Source organism: Haliaeetus leucocephalus, unplaced genomic scaffold, assembly GCF_000737465.1.
Source record: "Haliaeetus leucocephalus isolate CR32 unplaced genomic scaffold, Haliaeetus_leucocephalus-4.0 Scaffold0, whole genome shotgun sequence".
NCBI classification, from domain to species: domain Eukaryota; kingdom Metazoa; phylum Chordata; class Aves; order Accipitriformes; family Accipitridae; genus Haliaeetus; species Haliaeetus leucocephalus.
Window position 1 is genome coordinate 12,826,150 of NW_010972436.1, and position 17,311 is coordinate 12,843,460.

The following is a 17,311-nucleotide window of genomic DNA, read 5'->3' on the forward strand; positions in this document are numbered from 1 at the left end:
GAGTGATCTTAAAATGATCTTGCTTTATCTTTCCAGAACCGTGACCTTTTCATGTGCTATTCAGACTTTTTTTGGCTTTTGATGATAATTTTAAAAGGCAGCTTTTCCTCTTAGACATATAAGTAGGTTTGAGATTACATTAAGATTTCCTGTATACTTAAATAAATGAAGTTATGTCTTGAATTTACTTTGGCAGATACTGTCTGACTTGCTGTCTGTGGTTTGTTTCACAGAAGTCTGTTTCTGAAACTGAGAGAATTTCTGGAGGTTCAGATGACCACTAGTTAGTAATCTACACCAGCTTGATGTCAGAAAATGCCAGACAGGCTGCCTGATTTATGTTTTTTGTCTTTATGGATCCCTAAACCTATTTTTCTTCCCTCCCTCTTTCTTAAAATTGTTAGCTTTATTTTCCAGAGTGGGGGATAAATCTTGGAGCTGCTTCCTCTCTTGTACATGCTTTAAAAGGGGCAGAGGTATGCAGAGTGTGAGGCAAAAAAAAAGTATCTTGAACTTCATTTACTGTAACTTAGACACTATTATATTCCCAAACTTTTCATCCTGTTGTAGTTCAGTCATTCACAGAAAAAAAGACCGCATCTCACTGCTGGTGTCTTAATATCTTAAATGTGAATGTGTACTACAAAGAAAAAGCAAAAAGCTACTAGTGACTCTTTTTTTGTCATTAATTTGTTTACAAGTCACAGAAGAGTTAAAAAGGGGGAATAGCAGACTGACAAATATGCTTTAGATTTTTTTTCCATTTCTGATAGAGAAGTTATAATACGGTTATGTCCTAATTCTGCTCTTGACACCGTGTAATGTATTTTCAAGGAGGGAACTTTTAACTTTTTAAGTGAAAATTTTTATTTGGGGAATGAACAATTCTTCCGAGGTTGAAAATGAACTTGGTGCTCACATGGGAGATATAGTCCAAATTGAAATTGGATTGCACTATTTTACCTAATAAACCTGCAGTATTTTGACAAGTCAGATGGATCTAAGTTTGCTTCTGTTATGTCTATTAAGTGCTCTTTTTATTTTAGTAAAAAAAACTATCACAGCTGTGGAACTAGAGAAGATTTTAAAAAAAAAAAAAACACCTTGTGAAGAACATAAAAATTCTGTCAACAGAAGACCTTGTATCAAAAAACCCCACTGGTCTTGTAATTTCTGTGTTTTCTTCTTACACTTGATATTTACTGTGGAGGAAATCTAATGAAGTTTTGCATTTTCCAGGTTGCTACTCCAGGTGTTAAACAAGGACCAGCTTCACAGGCAGCACCTCAGCAGCCAGTAATAGCTGACAAGCAGGCAGGACATGAACCTGCCTCTCCACGAAGTCTTCAGCGCTCAAGGTATATTGAAATACTTCTCTGTGCTGTCCTCTGGTTTTGCTCTGGATCCAGTGTGTGTTGTATATGTTGCAATTTGTGGATTCTTCTTTGGCCTATTTATTGAATATATGATTTAACTGCTGATACTGAGAGTATGCAGCTAAATATCTTTGTTACAGAGGATCTACCTCATTAGCTCTATTTTAGGACCACTGCTAGAATTCCATTCACAGAAGCAAAACAGAATTCATATTTCTGCCCTGTCACTCTGAAGTTAATTTTACAAGTGATTCCTTGTATTGTGATTTCTGAGTTTGGAGCTTTTGTTTCTCTCTGTGCAGTTGTGGGATTAAATGCTTTAGCTCTGTGATTTGCTTAGTGTTAGATGCTTGTGGTGTCTTGCTGTAGTGTAATTTTGATTTTTTAAATTAGTAAGAACTTTTGTTTATCAGGCAATTTTGCTGCTTTAATGAAAAACATTAAAAAATTAAGTAAGTCATGCTTTTCCTTGGCCAGACTTTTTTGTCAACATCGCAGCCTATTCAGATGTTGCTTGATAGGAACATTTAGCCATGGATTTACAAGGTGTGTTTAGGATCTGTATCTCGTCTGAAATTTGTCTTTTGGGAAGATGGGCTTTTCGTTGTGTAGGATGCTGTGCACTTTGTCATATTGGTTCCAGGGGCTGTAACTAAAGATTTGTCGTAAGATCCTTCTGTGATGGATGTCATGGTCTAGAACTGTGACAGGAGGAGATTGCAGCTTGACTTTTTAAAAAGTGCATCATCACAATGGATTCCTGTAAATCTACAAGGTGTACTTCTTAAAAGCTAGATTTTAAGAGTGGTTGAATATGGTGGTATGATATCAAAAAACAAACAAACAAACCAACAACAAAACCCCAACACTCTTTCCTTGTCAGCATACCTGAAGCTACATGGTGGTGCTTTCCAGATCATAAATTAATGAGATCCTTTTATCTGCCCTTCTGGGACTACTTATAAAGGGGAGCTTTGATTACATGTCATCAATGTACTAACATTGTTAGATTTTCAAATCTGTGCTGTGTTTTGCTGTTTTTGTGGGGAGAAGGGGATTGTTTTGTGTTTGGGTTTTTTTGGGCAGTGGGTTTTTTGTTTGTTTCCTTGGCAGTCCTGTCCCAGTGACTGTCTTTACTGGAGACACTGCAATATTGATCAGTTTGAGTGTACAAACAGAAGCAAGTCAGAAGTTTTTGAGCCTTTAATGTTGGCTGTCTTACACTTGATTCTAATCTTTGGCAGATGTTTAACCTACAACTCATTTTCCTCTATGGGTGGAATAAAGATGTAGTATACCAGCTCCAGTCTCTAGTAATTATGGATGGTGCCGTGTAAATCTTTCTGAATTACAGTACCAAAAATAAAATTATACTTGGGGGGGACTAGACCTTTTTATAAGGAGTGGTAAGGTTTTGGGGAACGGCTCTCAAGTCACAGACCATTTTGTCCTTTGCTGATCACCCTTTCCCCATAGGAAATCTTGCTAAGGAAGATAGTCTTATTCTTGGAAACATTCACCATGGCCTGGAGTCTGCGTGAAGTGATACTGGTGGGCATTTGACCTGCTAATCCATACCCCACCCTCCCTTTGGGTTATAGGACTTCCTATTCTGGTTTAACCCTTACCCACATCAAGTTCCCTTTAGGGATCTACTGGTCCTCTGCAAACCATTGCTCTGCTTGGCATCAGCATTTTGCTGGAGAAGGGAAGCTGAGTTTGTCCTAGCAACTGTACCGCTGAAGCAGAGGAGTCATGCAGAGTACATGTCCCGTATTAGAGGAGGCTGCGGCGCAGAAGGCAGTGCACAAGTAGAGGAGAGTGTGCAGGCTAGTATCAAAGATACTGTGACAATATTAGTATTATTTAGTATCCTGTATATCTCAAATTGTTACATGTTTGTGACTATGGTATATTGTGCATCACGAGTTCATGCGTTTCTGTGTCTCATTTGCAAAAAATGGAAGATTAAGGAACAGGTGATTTGGGAAAATCCTGTGTGACTGGTATTTTCCTCAGTGCAGTGGAGTTGAATGAAAATGGACCAGCTCAGATGTAGATTTACTCATCTGCAAAAGGTTTCCTGTGTCTAGGGAGTATTTCTGAATTGATATAGAACAGATTATTCCTTTGTAGTAGGTAAAAGCAGTCACATGGATTGGGAACTGCTCTTGGGGCTAACTCCCTTTACTTTTTTTATAGGAATGAACAACAGCTTAGCAACCTGAACTGTGGACAAGTGGTCCAAAAAGAGGCTCTATGAATTAAGGTTGCATTTTTCTACAGCTTAAACACAGATTCATTGTGCAGAAGTTAATCACAACTACATTTCCTTTGCTTTTACTGTTATTAAAAGTTTTAAGTGAATGGAGCTGAAATTATTTTTAACTTGTTTGGGAGGAAGCACTAAGAAATATGTGAATAGCTATTGATAACTTTAAAGTTGTGAACATTTCAGTCGTGTAAGTTAGGAAATTAATGCAAAGTAGGCATACAGTGAGTCTTTTTGTAAGAGATGATTCCAAAGACATGCCATGGAATATTTTTTCCTTTACCTTAGAAAATGCAAAACTGCTGGAGGAGGAGGTGTTTCCTCCCATTTTTCATAGGTTGTAAGATTCTGTAGTTTGTAGTAGTGTATTTCAGAAACATCCTGTTCTCATACTCTTGGATAGATGTTTTTGCCTCCCTGGAAGCATTCCATTATCTGTGACAAAGTCGGTCTTTAACTCATCCAGCAGTTAAGGCAGGTATATTTGGCTTTATTGAAGCATTTAAAAATACAGCACTGGAACTGTGTGTCATTGCTGCATTTGTAGCTCCCCCTGCTGCTAACATAGTGCTGGGATATTTAGTGACTATGTTTTATTCATAATTAAGATACAACTTTCTTTTTGAGAAACCCACAGATTTTATTTATTTTCCTGAAATGTTTCTGATGGGTTAGAGTGATTTTTACTGATGAAATAGGAGTCGGAGAAGCCATGTTGATAAATGGAGAGGAGGCAAGTCGTAGAGGAACTTTGATCCTATAGAACTAAGGAGTAAGTAAGCATTGAAGGTGATGCCTCAATTCTACTTAGTTAATAAATGTAGCCTTTCTCTGCACCATCAGTCTGCTGATGCTGTATGAATACTTAGAAACATAGAATAATTCAGGTTGAAAGGGACTTTTAGCTGTGATCTAGTCCAAGACCTAGCTCAAAGTATGACCAGCAAGTTTGAATTGCTACGGACATCGTTTAAGTGATTTTTTTTTAATATCTCAGCATCTACTAATGTTTGACTACCCTTATGGTGAAATGTTTTTCCTTATGTCTAATTAGAATTTCCCTTGTTGCAACTTGTGTCTCTGCCTCTTGTCCTATCACTGCGCACCTCTGAGAAGAGTCTGGCTCTCTGCTCTCCCCATAGGTAGTTCAAAACAGTAAGAAGATCCTTCAGTCTCCTTCCCTCAGCCTTCTTTTTTCCAGACCAAATAAACTTTTAGCTTCTCCTGATATGGCATGTGTTTCGGCCCCCTAGTCATCTGTGTGGTCCTCTGCCAGATTCCTTTGGTGTGGCAGTTTAATTCTTGTCCAGTTTTAGGCTCCCTACTGCACAGTGCTCCAGGTACTACGGTCTCATAATCTCTGAAGAGAGGGGAGGAATTGCTTTCTTCAACCATGTTCTTGCTAATACAGCCCAGTGTGTGCTTGGCCTGCTTTGCCACAGGGATACACTGCTGGCTTGCATTTAACTTGTCCACCAGGATCCTCAGGACCTTTTCTGCAAAGCTGCTTTCTACTCACCCAGCCTGTGCTGTCCCGTGGGTTTGTTCCAGTATTGTTGCCCAGGGTTATTCCACCCCAGGTGCAGGACTTTGCATTTGTCTTTTTCGGACTTGGTTCCTGTCTGCCCATTCAGGTCCTTCTGAATAACAACCTGCCCTCCAGCATATTAATTGCTCCCGCAATGACAAGGAGGTGTCATGTGCAAACTCACTGAAGGTGCACTATGTGCCACCATCTAGGTTTTTAATAAAAACATTAAACAGTATTGGCCCCAGTGTTAATCAGTGAAGGACAGCACTAGTCACTGGCTTTCGATTGGTCTTTGTACTGCTGACTGCAGCCTTTGAGCTCAGCAGTTCATTCATTTTTCCACCCACCTTACACATGAAATGTGGACTGGATAAGTGAACAGTTTGGCTATAGCAATACTATGAGTGGCTATAACAGTACTATGGGAGATGATGTCACAGGCCTTGCCTGAAGTCAAGATAAACAACATCACTGCTTTCCCCTTATCCTCTGAGCCAGTCATATCATCATAGAAGAGTGAGGTTGGTCAGGCACAATTTGTTCTTGGTAAAAATATGCTGGCTCTTTTTTTTGCCTTTTAGTCTTTCATGTAGCTGGAACCCCTTCCAGAAGACTTGCTCCATAACTTTCCCAGAGACTAAGGTCAACTGGCCTGTAGTACCCCAGATTTTTGTCCTTGTGCTTCTTGAAGATGGCTTTAATGTTTGCTTTTTTTCCCCCATCATCAGGAAACTTGCCTGCTCACCATGCTGCTTCAAGATGATGCAGCATCTGAGTTATACTGGCCAGCTCCCTGATTACCCTTGGGTGCATACCATCTGGTTGCATGGACATATGTCCAGCTGGCTTAACTGCTCCTTAACTTCTTCCTCTGCTGTAGGTAATACTTTATTCTCACTGACTCTGCTGATGTGCTTGGGATGTGGGAGGCCTGAGGGCAGACCACACCCGTAAAAAAGCCAGGCAAAAAAAGTGGCTGACTATCCTGGCCTTCTTCATGTCCTTTGTCTCTAGGTCCCCTTGCTTTGTAGACCTCTTCCTTAACCTTTCATTTGCTCCTGATGTACAGCCCTTGTTGCCCTTCATGTTCTTGGCTAGTTTCAACGCCAGCTTCAAAATCTAAATGCCGTTTTTTCCTATCAACTGAACATTTCTACAGTTAAGCGTTTGCACTTGTAAGTGGTTTTGAAGTAGTTGAGCCAATTACTGAAGAGAACACAGAGCACAAAACCCAAAGAATAGCTTTCCCCCCCAGTTACATCATATATTCCCTTTTGCAACTTCTGCTGCCTGAAACAAGGGAAATTTATGTATACAACACTAACAAAGCTGCCTGCCAAAATCCTTCTGCATAATTTTTTTTTTTTTTTAATTCTAAGCTTTTAAACAAGTTTTGCGGCTACTGAAAGGAATGAGGTTAAAGTCTGCTGCAGAGCAGTGTGCTGTACCTAAGTTGTTGGCTGTTTGTTTGGAAACCTGCTGTAATTCTTTGCAAGTGTGTGATTAGGATAAATGGCTGGGCATTGGACTGTAAAGATAGTTGCATTATGCTAGGATGTTTTCAGCCCTCAAGGGTGTAGGTTCGGTGATGAATTAAGATTCCTCTCAATTTGTTTTTTCTTCATATTACTTTATATCACTTGCAGGCAAGTAGTAATAAAGTTTTAAGAAATAGACCTAAATTATGTGCTGCCAGTGGGAGAGTGATTGTAAACATAATTTTGTGAGTAACAGCTAGGTACTTACACGATTAGTACTACTATTTCTCAGTATATGTAGTACCAAAAAATATCGTAACTGTGAGGTACCATCACTGTTATGGTACTAGTGATTTCTTTTGTCCTGCTCAAGATTACTGCGTCCTTTGTCTTCTGTGACAAGGGTGGAAAGGACAGAGCAGACTTTTCATCCTGACCTGTCCTTGTTCTTTTTTGCATGGATAACTAGTGCTGCTCCCCCCTCTTCTTAGCAAATAGAGCAGAGTCCCTCTCTGGCAGCTGGGGTGGGGGGGGGGGGGGACTGAATGCTGGAAAGGGAAGAGTGTAGAGGCCTTGTTTTTGCAAGGGATGGGCGAGTAGAAAAGGGCATGTGCTGAAATGTCAGCTTCTAAGCTTCCCCACCATGGGTTATATACCCCTCCCAGCACAAGTTCTGGTTTCCTAGAAGATCGGATCACCTGGACAGCAGTGCTTGCAAGGAGGATACAAACCCCCATATTCTGATCTTTTGTTTGGTAATGGTGATATACCAAATAGCAGTTTTGATGCTGGTGAAAGTCACAGTGGAGTTGTCTATTGCTGATGGTACAGGAGTTGGAGAACAGCGATGAACTCTTACACGTAGCAGAACCACGTAGCTGCAGCTCTGGCAGTTGTCAGATGTGGTTGGATACATGTGATATGAGAGTGTGGTGTTCATGCTGGCCCTGATACCTGGTTTTCTGGACACATGGAAAGTAAATTCAAGTATCAGTGATTTTAAAATATTTTCAGGGAACTTGGGTAGCTTGCTGGGCTTAATGTTAGGTGTTCAGGTTGTATATCATAGCTTTATTGAGAGAAGTGATAAAAGTGAAACAAAAAACCCCTACTTTACCTAGAGAGCTTACCATCCAAGTGTAAGGTGGGGAATGAGTATTTGCAAATTGGGAGTACAAGAGTCCTTGTGGATTAGTCAGTCATACCAGTTTACCAAAGATTTACCCACTGTTTTTAGGCACTGCAGCAGGAATAGGCTTTTATAAAGAGAAAAACTTAAGAAGGTCCCTCCCATACATGAGGAGGGGAGGTAGAGAGGAAAAACGTCTTGCAAGATGGAGTGAGAGGGGAGAGGGTAATTATTAGAAGAATTCAGTTAAAAAAACAAAACAAAACAACAAAAAGACCCCTAATGCTTAAAGCAATGACTAGAATACTTTGTAGATAACAATCTTCGAGCACTGTGGATGGCAAAAGACTGCTATGCCAAGATCAACGTGAGAGTTTTTTAGTAAACGTTAGAAAAGTTTTTGATGAAGAATTATAGTTGCAAAGTAGAATTTGAAAAGCTGTGTATTGGGTAGTGTTCAGATAATGTAGATGTTGTGTTTGCTTGCATATGGAGATGTGAAAGAGGACAGTCAAAGACTTTGTCCAAGGCACAGAGTTTTTCATTTGTCCTACAGGACACATGTCAGCTGAACATGTCTCCATGTATCTGTTCTCCAGCAACAGGTTAACACACCAACCGGAAAAACGGCAGCATGAATATGTACCAGTAAGGCAGTCAAGTTGATAGCTACAAACATACTGCTCCTGTGATACTTCTGTTCTCTTAAGTACTTTAAGTGAGGATGTACAGTATCACAAAGTCATCTAGGTGTTTGTGTTTTGGCATTAGTAAATGGTTACATTCCTCAAAGCCCATATGGCTATATTTTTAGATTAGGACGTGAGGCTTTGTTTTTAATGATTATTGTGACACTTGCTGATATTCTGTTGAATAAACTTGCTTAACTCCATCTGATACGTGATTATTGAAAATCTTAGGTTTGCAGCTATTTGAAGGAAGAACATACATGTATATATTTTCTATCCAACACTAATATGTAGGCACAGCTTACATCTCTTGAACAGCTATTAAAGTTAAAAACCAAAAAAAACCCCAACCAAACAAAAAAACCCACATGTTATATTGTAGCACTCAAACAGTTCCCATACAAGTAGGAGGTTTGTGGAAAAGTGGTACAGGTTTGGTCTACCAGAAGTATTTACTTGTGACTTATATGCTTTATGTATTTTTGTGGCTGGAAGCAATGAATTTTAAGTGTTTATTTCTCTATAAGTTTACATATGTTTTTAAATGCTCACTTTTTTTTTTAATTCTTTTTTCTAGTAGTCAAAGAAGCCCATCACCAGGTCCAAATCATACCTCTAGCACTAGTGCATCAAATTCAACACCTGCACCGCAAAATACATCTGTACGACCCACTTGCTCATTAACACCTACGCTAGCAGCACACTTCAATGAAAATCTTATAAAGCATGTTCAAGGCTGGCCTGCAGACCATGCAGAAAAGCAGGTGAGTACATTTGTACTTTGTTCCCTGTGAGAGTGCAAATGTATAGCTTAAAATCTGGGTTTCCTACACAGGTTGATTCTTCTAGGAATTAGAAGTATTTAAAAAACCCTCAATGCTTGGCCTTAGAAAACAGGAGAGGGAAGAGAGATTAGGCCAGACCTGCAGATTTTGTGTGTGATTGCCATTTAGCTGTTAAGTATTTTCAGTCTTGCTTAAAGTACCAGTGCTTTTGAAATTCTCAGATGAATAGCTATCCTCATAACTGTTTTTTTACTGCCAAAGTTCTGTTGAAATTTACAAAGAACATAAATTTCAACAAATTTTTATAATAATATTTTTGTTATGTGGAAAATGTTATGAATTAGGTGACAGAGTTTAACTGTTTGAGACTACTACACAGTTTGAGTCACTGGGTTGTTAGCTCTACACAATGAAAAAGGAACTCTGCCTTGTTTGTTGTACCCAGTTTTTAAGATGATATAGAAGGCTCAGACTGAATTTGGCCTATTTTTACATAATGGGAAATCTAGTAGAATTGCCATCCATATTTTATAACTAACTGTATGAAACCTATCTTGTTGTGGTAATACAGGGAAACTGGATGCATGTCAGCTGCTTGGAATGTATTACTCAAAGGCACCGTATTGGTTATTGAGTCTAGTTCAAGTCCTTTCACAGGCAGCCCCATCTGACAGTCTGTATGGGATATTAATCTTACCTAGCCCAATTTACTTTGGTCTTTTGAAGAGTGGTTGCACGCTGGCTCAAGCCTGCACTGGGGGCTTTTGGGGAGTAACTTGCAGGATGATTCTTAGAAGTGCAGTCTAGGCTGATACCTTATTTGGACTCCGGGCTTCTTGTTTTGTTTCTTTTCATTAATTTTTTAATTTCAATTTTAAGACATTGCCAGCCTGTACCGAGTGAAACAACTGAGCCATTGCTGTGGGAAGTGTTTAAGGAAATGGTGCAGCACAGCCACTTCTCTTTATGGCCTTGGCCCATAGTTTTGATAGTGTTATTTTCACTGTGTACCGAATTGACATACATCTTAATGCAGAAAATACAGATTTATACAGTTCATAGGTAATGCTATTTTTCCACTATCAGTAATAAAGAGGTCAAAAAAACCAGCTAATGCTAGGCGGTCATGTACTCAGTTGGATACCTTTTACCTTCGTGCTAAGTGCTACATGCTGTATTGTCCTGTCTGCTATTTCAGATGATTTCACATGACAGTGTTGTTTATTGACCAGTTTTGGTTAGTAACACTTGAGGGACTTAAGTCAGATATTTAATGAAAAAGTGAATGCAAGTATAGGTGCAATACATAGTGAAGAAGGTAAGCTAGATGAAAGTGGAGAAGCTAAAATACGCAGTGCCTTGGTTTCTTCAGATTTCTAACCAGATGCGTAGCTTAAATTGAAATTAGGCCATAAGAGCACATGCCAGGTAAACTGAAAAATAAATAAGTAAATAAATTAGGTGAGCCAGGACAGGTTTGTGTTAAAGCAGTCAGACTTGAAGAAATGTACTGTGAAGTAATTAGTAGCTAGAACAATTCTTAAACCACTAGCAGTTAACTTGCAGAACTTATAAAAAGCAGTTAATAGGGAAAACTGGAAAAAGATCCAGTAATGTGGTTAATTAGTAATCAACATAATTATGCTATCTTTAAGGAATGTGAGAAACGAAATTGTAGGTCATCTCAACTCAGTAATTGTAGAGGTACTTTGAGTATTGAGCAATATCGAAGTAGAAAAAATGATGAATTTACCTTTTTACAGACACCTGAAAAGAAAACCCTGATAATATTCAGCATGGACCTTTTAGAAAGAAATTATGTCAGGTTTTTGGGGTTTTTTTCTTTTGATAAAGTGTCAGACTTTGGTAATACAGGAAAGCAATAAATGTTACATCCTGATCTGCAGCAAGACTGTTAACACCTCTTAACAAGAATCATACAAAAATTATTTCAAAGCCATTTAAATGAGATTACTTTAAAATGGGTGACTGGTCAGCTTAAAAAGAAGTAGTTTGAAAGTCATTATTGATAGTTTGCTATCAGTCTCAAGGCTTTGGAGTTGTGTAGGGAGGACATGCGAAATGATGTCCTGCTGGAGACCAGGGTACTCCTGGATGTCAACACACTCCAGAAAAAAACACTTTTAATGTAGGGAATTAGAAAGCAAAGTGCTGCTTTGAACTGGAGAAATTCCAGAAGTTGGTGAAGACCTGTGCTAAATACCATTATTTTGGGGATGGAAAAATCTGCTTATGTGCAAGTACGTAAGCAGATGTTGTGGATTAACCCCAGTAGGCCACTAAGCACCACACAGCTGCTCACTCACTCTCCCCTAGTAGGATGGGGGAGAGAATCGGAAGGGCAAAAGTGAGACAACTCATGGGTTGAGATAAAGGCAGCTTAATAAGTAAAGGGATGGGGGGAGAGTGATGAAGTGAAAGCAGTCTTGCTTACCACCAGCCAACCCATGCCCAGCCAGTCCCCAAGAAATGGCAACCCTTGGAAAACTGCCCGCCGGTTTTATTGCTGAGCATGACTTTGTATGGTGTGGAATATCCTTGTGGTCAGTTTGGATCAGCTGTCCCACCTGTGATCCCTCCCTGCCTTTTGTGCACCCACAACCTATTTGCTGGGGTGGGGGGATCAGAGAGAGAAAGGGAGAAACCCTTGATGCTGTGTAATCAACTGCTCAGAAATAGCTAAAACATTTGTGTGTTATCAGCAGTGTTTTGGTCACAAATCTGAAGCAGTGTATGGGCTGCTATGAAGAAAATTAACTCCATCCTAGCCAGACCGAGTACAGCAGAGAACAGTACTGCTAAATACTAATACTGCAGGGAAGGATCTGTTTGAAACAGGTTTTTGTTTTTTTCAGTGTGCCATTTGCAAGAAGTCCTCTTTCCTTATTGCAGTGTGATACAGAGGACCTCAGAGTAATTATACTAGTCTCCTTGGTGCTGTTGACAAGACTTTAAGAAATGCCCAGGCTGAGGATAGGTCATGCCTTCTAAATTTATGCTTCTGCTTGTCTCCACCTGACTAAGTGGGGATATTAAAATAATGGAGTTTGTCTGGAAGAGAACACCTGAAGAGGGTTGCAAAGTATTTTTCCTGTATAAGGTAGCTAGAAAGAAGGCATTCAATTATTTGTGTCACTAAGGATTAATTTAGATGGGAAATACAAGTCTGGAAACTTTGGAAACTCAGAGCCCTGTCCTGTACTATGGTTGGGTAAACATTTGTTAGGATCAAATCTAAACCATCCCTGGCTTAGCATGGGCCTGGATTAGACAATCTCTTGGCAGCCAGTGTTGTTCATTTCTGATTCTAGATGGGCTTTTGTAGAGAATTTAATGTACTTCTGATTAATACTCCCTTTTGAAGTTATTCGAGTGCTTTGCTGTTTCAAGACACACTCATCCTGCAATCCTCTGGCTATAGCCAGTTGTTTCCAATGCATGATTCAAAATCCTAACCTTTATGTGTAACCATTGCAGGCATCAAGATTACGTGAGGAAGCCCATAACATGGGAAGTGTCCATATGTCAGAAATTTGTACTGAATTAAAGAATTTAAGGTCTTTAGTTCGAGTATGTGAAATTCAAGCAACTTTGCGTGAGCAAAGGTAAGTGTGCGCTCTGTGTTTATTTTCAAAATGGTAATTTTCAAGGTGGTATTAGAATTCATTCTAGCATTGTTTTGCATGAGCTATATTTACTGATGACTTTGTAAGTATGCTAATTCTTGCCAGATTTGCAGGCTGTCTTCCCTGTGTACGTTCTACCTGTTTCCCACACAGATACCTCTTAGTCTCCAATGAATAGAACCAGATATGCAACTTCTGTATGTATTTCCACTTACATAGAAAAGAAGTATCTTTCCAGATACATTAGTGCATTAGGAAAAACTGATTAACTCACACTAGTTCAGCATACTTCTAAAATATCTGTCCATACATGATGCATGGATCACATAGGTACACATCTTTATACTGGTCTTAAACACTACTGTTTGTATGAGACATTTGTTAGGTAAGTTTGAACAGGTGTTGTTGATATCACAAGCTAAGGAAAAATTCAATGTTTGTTACTTAGGTAGGAGGCATCTGAGAAGATCTCGGGGTTCTTTAGTGAGGTGTTGATTATAGCAAAGTAGACTTCTGCTTCTTAAGTCAGTCATAGCGGGTGTCTTGCATATCACTGAAGCAATACACAACCACATTGTTGAAGACTTGTGCAAGATTGAAAAGTTTGGTCTTACAATACATGCAGAAACTTTTCACCAGTAGCCATGATCCTGAATCTATTTTCATATTTAGTTTCCTTTTTGAATTATGTTGTCCCATCTACTAAGTCACACTACAGTTTGAATACAGTGATTCTGATTTACTATTTTAAGCCACTTTAATAGCGTTGCATGCTGTTTAAATAGCTAGCTTTATCCTAGAAGCTCTTGCTTTTTGGCAGTTAGTAAAACAATCCTTTAGTCAGAAGTAGGCTATAACATATTTGTAAATAATTCCTAATAAAGAATCAAAAATATCCATTCTTTCTTTAATTTTATTTCATAACTTCATTACATAAATTAAAATTTCTGTAGTATATTTAATGAAATGCTTGGTTTCTTACAGGTTTCATTTCCTAAGGTTTCATTTCTGTCTCTGGGTACATGTTTGATCTGAAATGACATGTCAAATGTCAATGTTCAAGTCACTAAATAACACCTTGTTTCTTGTACACTGTGTATACTTAAGCTATCAATGGATAATGGTTATTGTGACTTTGAGTCTATGATAACATGTATCTTTTATTTTTGCTGCAATCCCAAAGACATGGAATACATGGCATAAGTAACAAGTTGGTGGGGGGAGGCTTTCGCAAAGGATGGGATTATCAAAGGCAACACATTTGAATGATTATATTATTTCTATGCTTTTGCACAGAAGAGAAGTATTTAAATTTATTCTAAGAGGGAACTTTATCTCCAGGCAAAGCGAGTATATTGTTTTAACCATAACTGGCAGCATGCAAAAAGGCACTTTTCATTGACTGATATATTTTATATGCCCACAATTTTTAAGTTTAATTTTTTTTTCAGTGTGTCTATCTTAATTGTTTTTCACCTACTTTTCAGTAGAAAATTCATTTTTACTGAACTGGGCACATATTTGAAGTGTTGTACAAAAGTCTGCTGAAGTGGATGCTTTTTCTGCATCAATTAAATTTGCTTTGGACTTTATGGAATATTTATATGAAACTCCAACTTTGCCTGAATATTTTCTTAATTCATTCACAAGCTTGCATTATACTTCAGCATCATGAAAAGTTGTTTCAAAATATTCATGAAAAATTCTGGGAAACAGTTATGTAAACCAAATGTTAATTAATCACAATAGTTGTTCATGTCAGTTCAGTAGAAGAAGGAAAGATGTATAAGGGAATTGCTAGCAATATAATTTATTTCTAAGCCAGGTGTAGTTACAGCTTTTTTTTTTTCCCTTAGATGTCTTTTAATGATCAAGTATTTTGAGATTGGAGCTTACCATAACTAGTGACTACCACTAGCCACAGAGCCAAATACTAGAAAAAAAAGTGTTGCACCTAGAAGAAAACTTGCTTGTTTAAAAAAATTTATGAGCGCTTTGGGTTGTTGTACAGTCTGGAAAACTGCATGACACAGGCATAATACCATTCTTCAGAATATTCAGTTACTCAGTGTACTCTTCCAGTGTCTCACTTTTTCTGGGAGTTAAATTCAAGTGAAGAACAAGCTTAAACATAACTGTGTATCAGTCTTAATGAAATATAGCAACTTAATTCTCTGAACTAAGGTATCAAACATGGCAGGTCTCTGTGCATCTGCATACAGTGTTTGTAGGTGATTGAGCAGATTGAGAATTAATTTTAAAATATGTGAATTTTATTAATAGAGCTAAGGAGCTTGGTATTGTTCACTGAAATTGTAGAAGTACTTGTGTAGATACTTATTTAATATCTGTATAATGAAAATGTTTATACTAATTTATTTCTTTTCTCTTGCAGGATACTATTTTTGAGGCAACAAATTAAAGAACTTGAAAAGCTAAAGAATCAGAATTCCTTCATGGTGTGAAAAGTTGTAAACAATTGCACATGGTTTTGAGTACAGGAACTATTAAACTGATGCCCAGTCTTAACACTTTTGAGCTGCATTTGAGTAGACTTTGGACCGTTGAGCTGGGCAGAAAAAAAGTTGACATGGGGAAGGGGACAGGAGGGAGTCAAATTCAGGGGAAAGATACAAGAATGATTTGTAAAACCCTTGAAATGTAGATTTCTTGTAGATGTATTCTTCACGTTGTAAATATGTTTTGTAGAGTGAAGCCATGGGAAGCCATGTGTATCAGAGCTTAGACATCCAAAACTAATCAATGCTGAGGTGGCTAAATACCTAGCCTTTTACATGTAAACCTGTCTGCAAAATTAGCTTTCTTTTTTTTTTTGTTTTTTTTTGTTGTTTTTTTTTTTAGTTAATTTATCATTCAGAAATCTTGCATTTCCTAAAATTCAATGCAAGCGCCAGGCGATCTGTGTCTAAGGCTGCAACAGTTTGGGTAATGTACAAAATATCATGAAACAACTGTTTCCACACTTGCACCGAATCGAGAGCAGTGCTTCTCCATTTCTGTTCTACAGAGAAATGTTTTTCATTTTCTGTGTTCCATTTCCCCGTGAAATCCTAAATCTGATTTTATCAGTTTTTTAATGCTTCTAATTTTCTCTTTTCTTAAGGCACTGTTGCTATGGCACTTTTTCTATAATCTTTTCATTCCTGTGTACAGTAGCTTAAAATTGCAGTGATTGAGCATAACCCACTTGTTTGTATAAATTATTGAAACGTATTTCCATTTGCACCCTGTAAGAATGGACTTATAGTACTGCTGGGCATGTGTGCTGAAAGTACATTACTTGCTCAAATATAAGGAAATAGCCCAATGAACATGTTAACATGGTTGTGGGAGGGGAAAGAGGAAAAAAAAAAGCTAGTCAGATGTGAATTGTATCTGTTGTAATAAACATGTTAAAACAAAGAAACACTGGTTTTCATTTCCTTTGGTCAACACATATTAAAATTTGGTCTGTTTGGGGACTCTTTATTAGAACTGTTCTTGTTGAACATTTTTGTACTTAAATAATTCCTCGAGGGAGGTTTTGTTTAAAACTTGTAAACAGGAAAATGTGTATAAAATATTTAATGAAATATAAAATTCAACAAGAATGATTTAAGACACCTCCCCAACAGTTGTCATATGTTAACTCCTGGTTTACCTGTCTTGATATTATGACATTTCATTTCGAAGGATGTTTGTGTTGTAGCTAACTGTTTAAGTCTGGTGCTGACTGCTGTTCTTAACCATCACAAAACGCTGAATTTGTGTAATTGGAGCAACCGCCGTTTGAAAATGGTGGCAAAGCTCAGCTTTGTATATTGTTTCCTAAAGTATATTAAAAATAAAAAAGAAACTATTGCTACTACAAAATAAACGTGGCTTTTTCTTTGCTTAAAAACAACAACAAAAATAGTGATGGTGGTACTAGTTTAATATTTGCAGAGGTGTATATGTTAAAATAGTCTGTTAAGTAAGAAAGACTGTAGGTGATGGATTAAAAAAAAGAACTTAATGATAAAGGTGTTGACATGTGATGCTACATGTTTTGTTCCTACAAAATACTGTCTTTCAGCACCAGAAACATAAGTTGACTTTTATTTTGCCTTGTCTCATGTTGAGTGAGCTTGGACTGATTTTTAAAATCAGTTTTTCATCAGTGGAAGCTGAATGCTCTGTCCTAACAAGACATTGCAAATGGAGCAAGTTGAAATACCTTAACTAGCAACAACAAATGAGAAATCAGGATAGATTAATTTGTAATTGTTCCTCACTTTTTAACCCAGTATGTGCTGTTGTGTTTCATATCATGCAAATGTTTGGTTTTGCTCAGAAAATGGGAATAGAATAACCTCGAATTAATTAATTTCAGCATAGATTGTTTCTGCATTTTTAGAGACCCAA

The 17,311-nt window shown here is 37.9% G+C and overlaps 1 protein-coding gene across 8 annotated transcripts in view; it reads left to right on the forward strand.

Moving 5' to 3' along the window:
* The window catches only part of WAC (WW domain containing adaptor with coiled-coil), a 63,979-nt gene extending 47,453 nt beyond the window's left edge, over nucleotides 1-16,526 (forward strand). For 6 of the 8 annotated variants that reach the window (XM_010584736.1, XM_010584654.1, XM_010584971.1 and 3 more), the window contains 4 exons: nucleotides 1,240-1,358; nucleotides 9,053-9,239; nucleotides 12,759-12,886; nucleotides 15,303-16,526. In XM_010584736.1, the coding sequence (XP_010583038.1) occupies nucleotides 1,240-1,358; nucleotides 9,053-9,239; nucleotides 12,759-12,886; nucleotides 15,303-15,372 (504 nt within the window). In that variant the 3' untranslated portion in view covers nucleotides 15,373-16,526. Of the gene's footprint in view, nucleotides 1-1,239; nucleotides 1,359-2,019; nucleotides 2,173-2,852; nucleotides 2,928-3,024; nucleotides 3,200-9,052; nucleotides 9,240-12,758; nucleotides 12,887-15,302 lie in introns of those variants that run through there. The other 2 variants (XR_775482.1, XM_010585026.1) reach the window with 2 other exon arrangements.
* The last annotated feature ends 785 nt before the right edge of the window (nucleotides 16,527-17,311 follow it).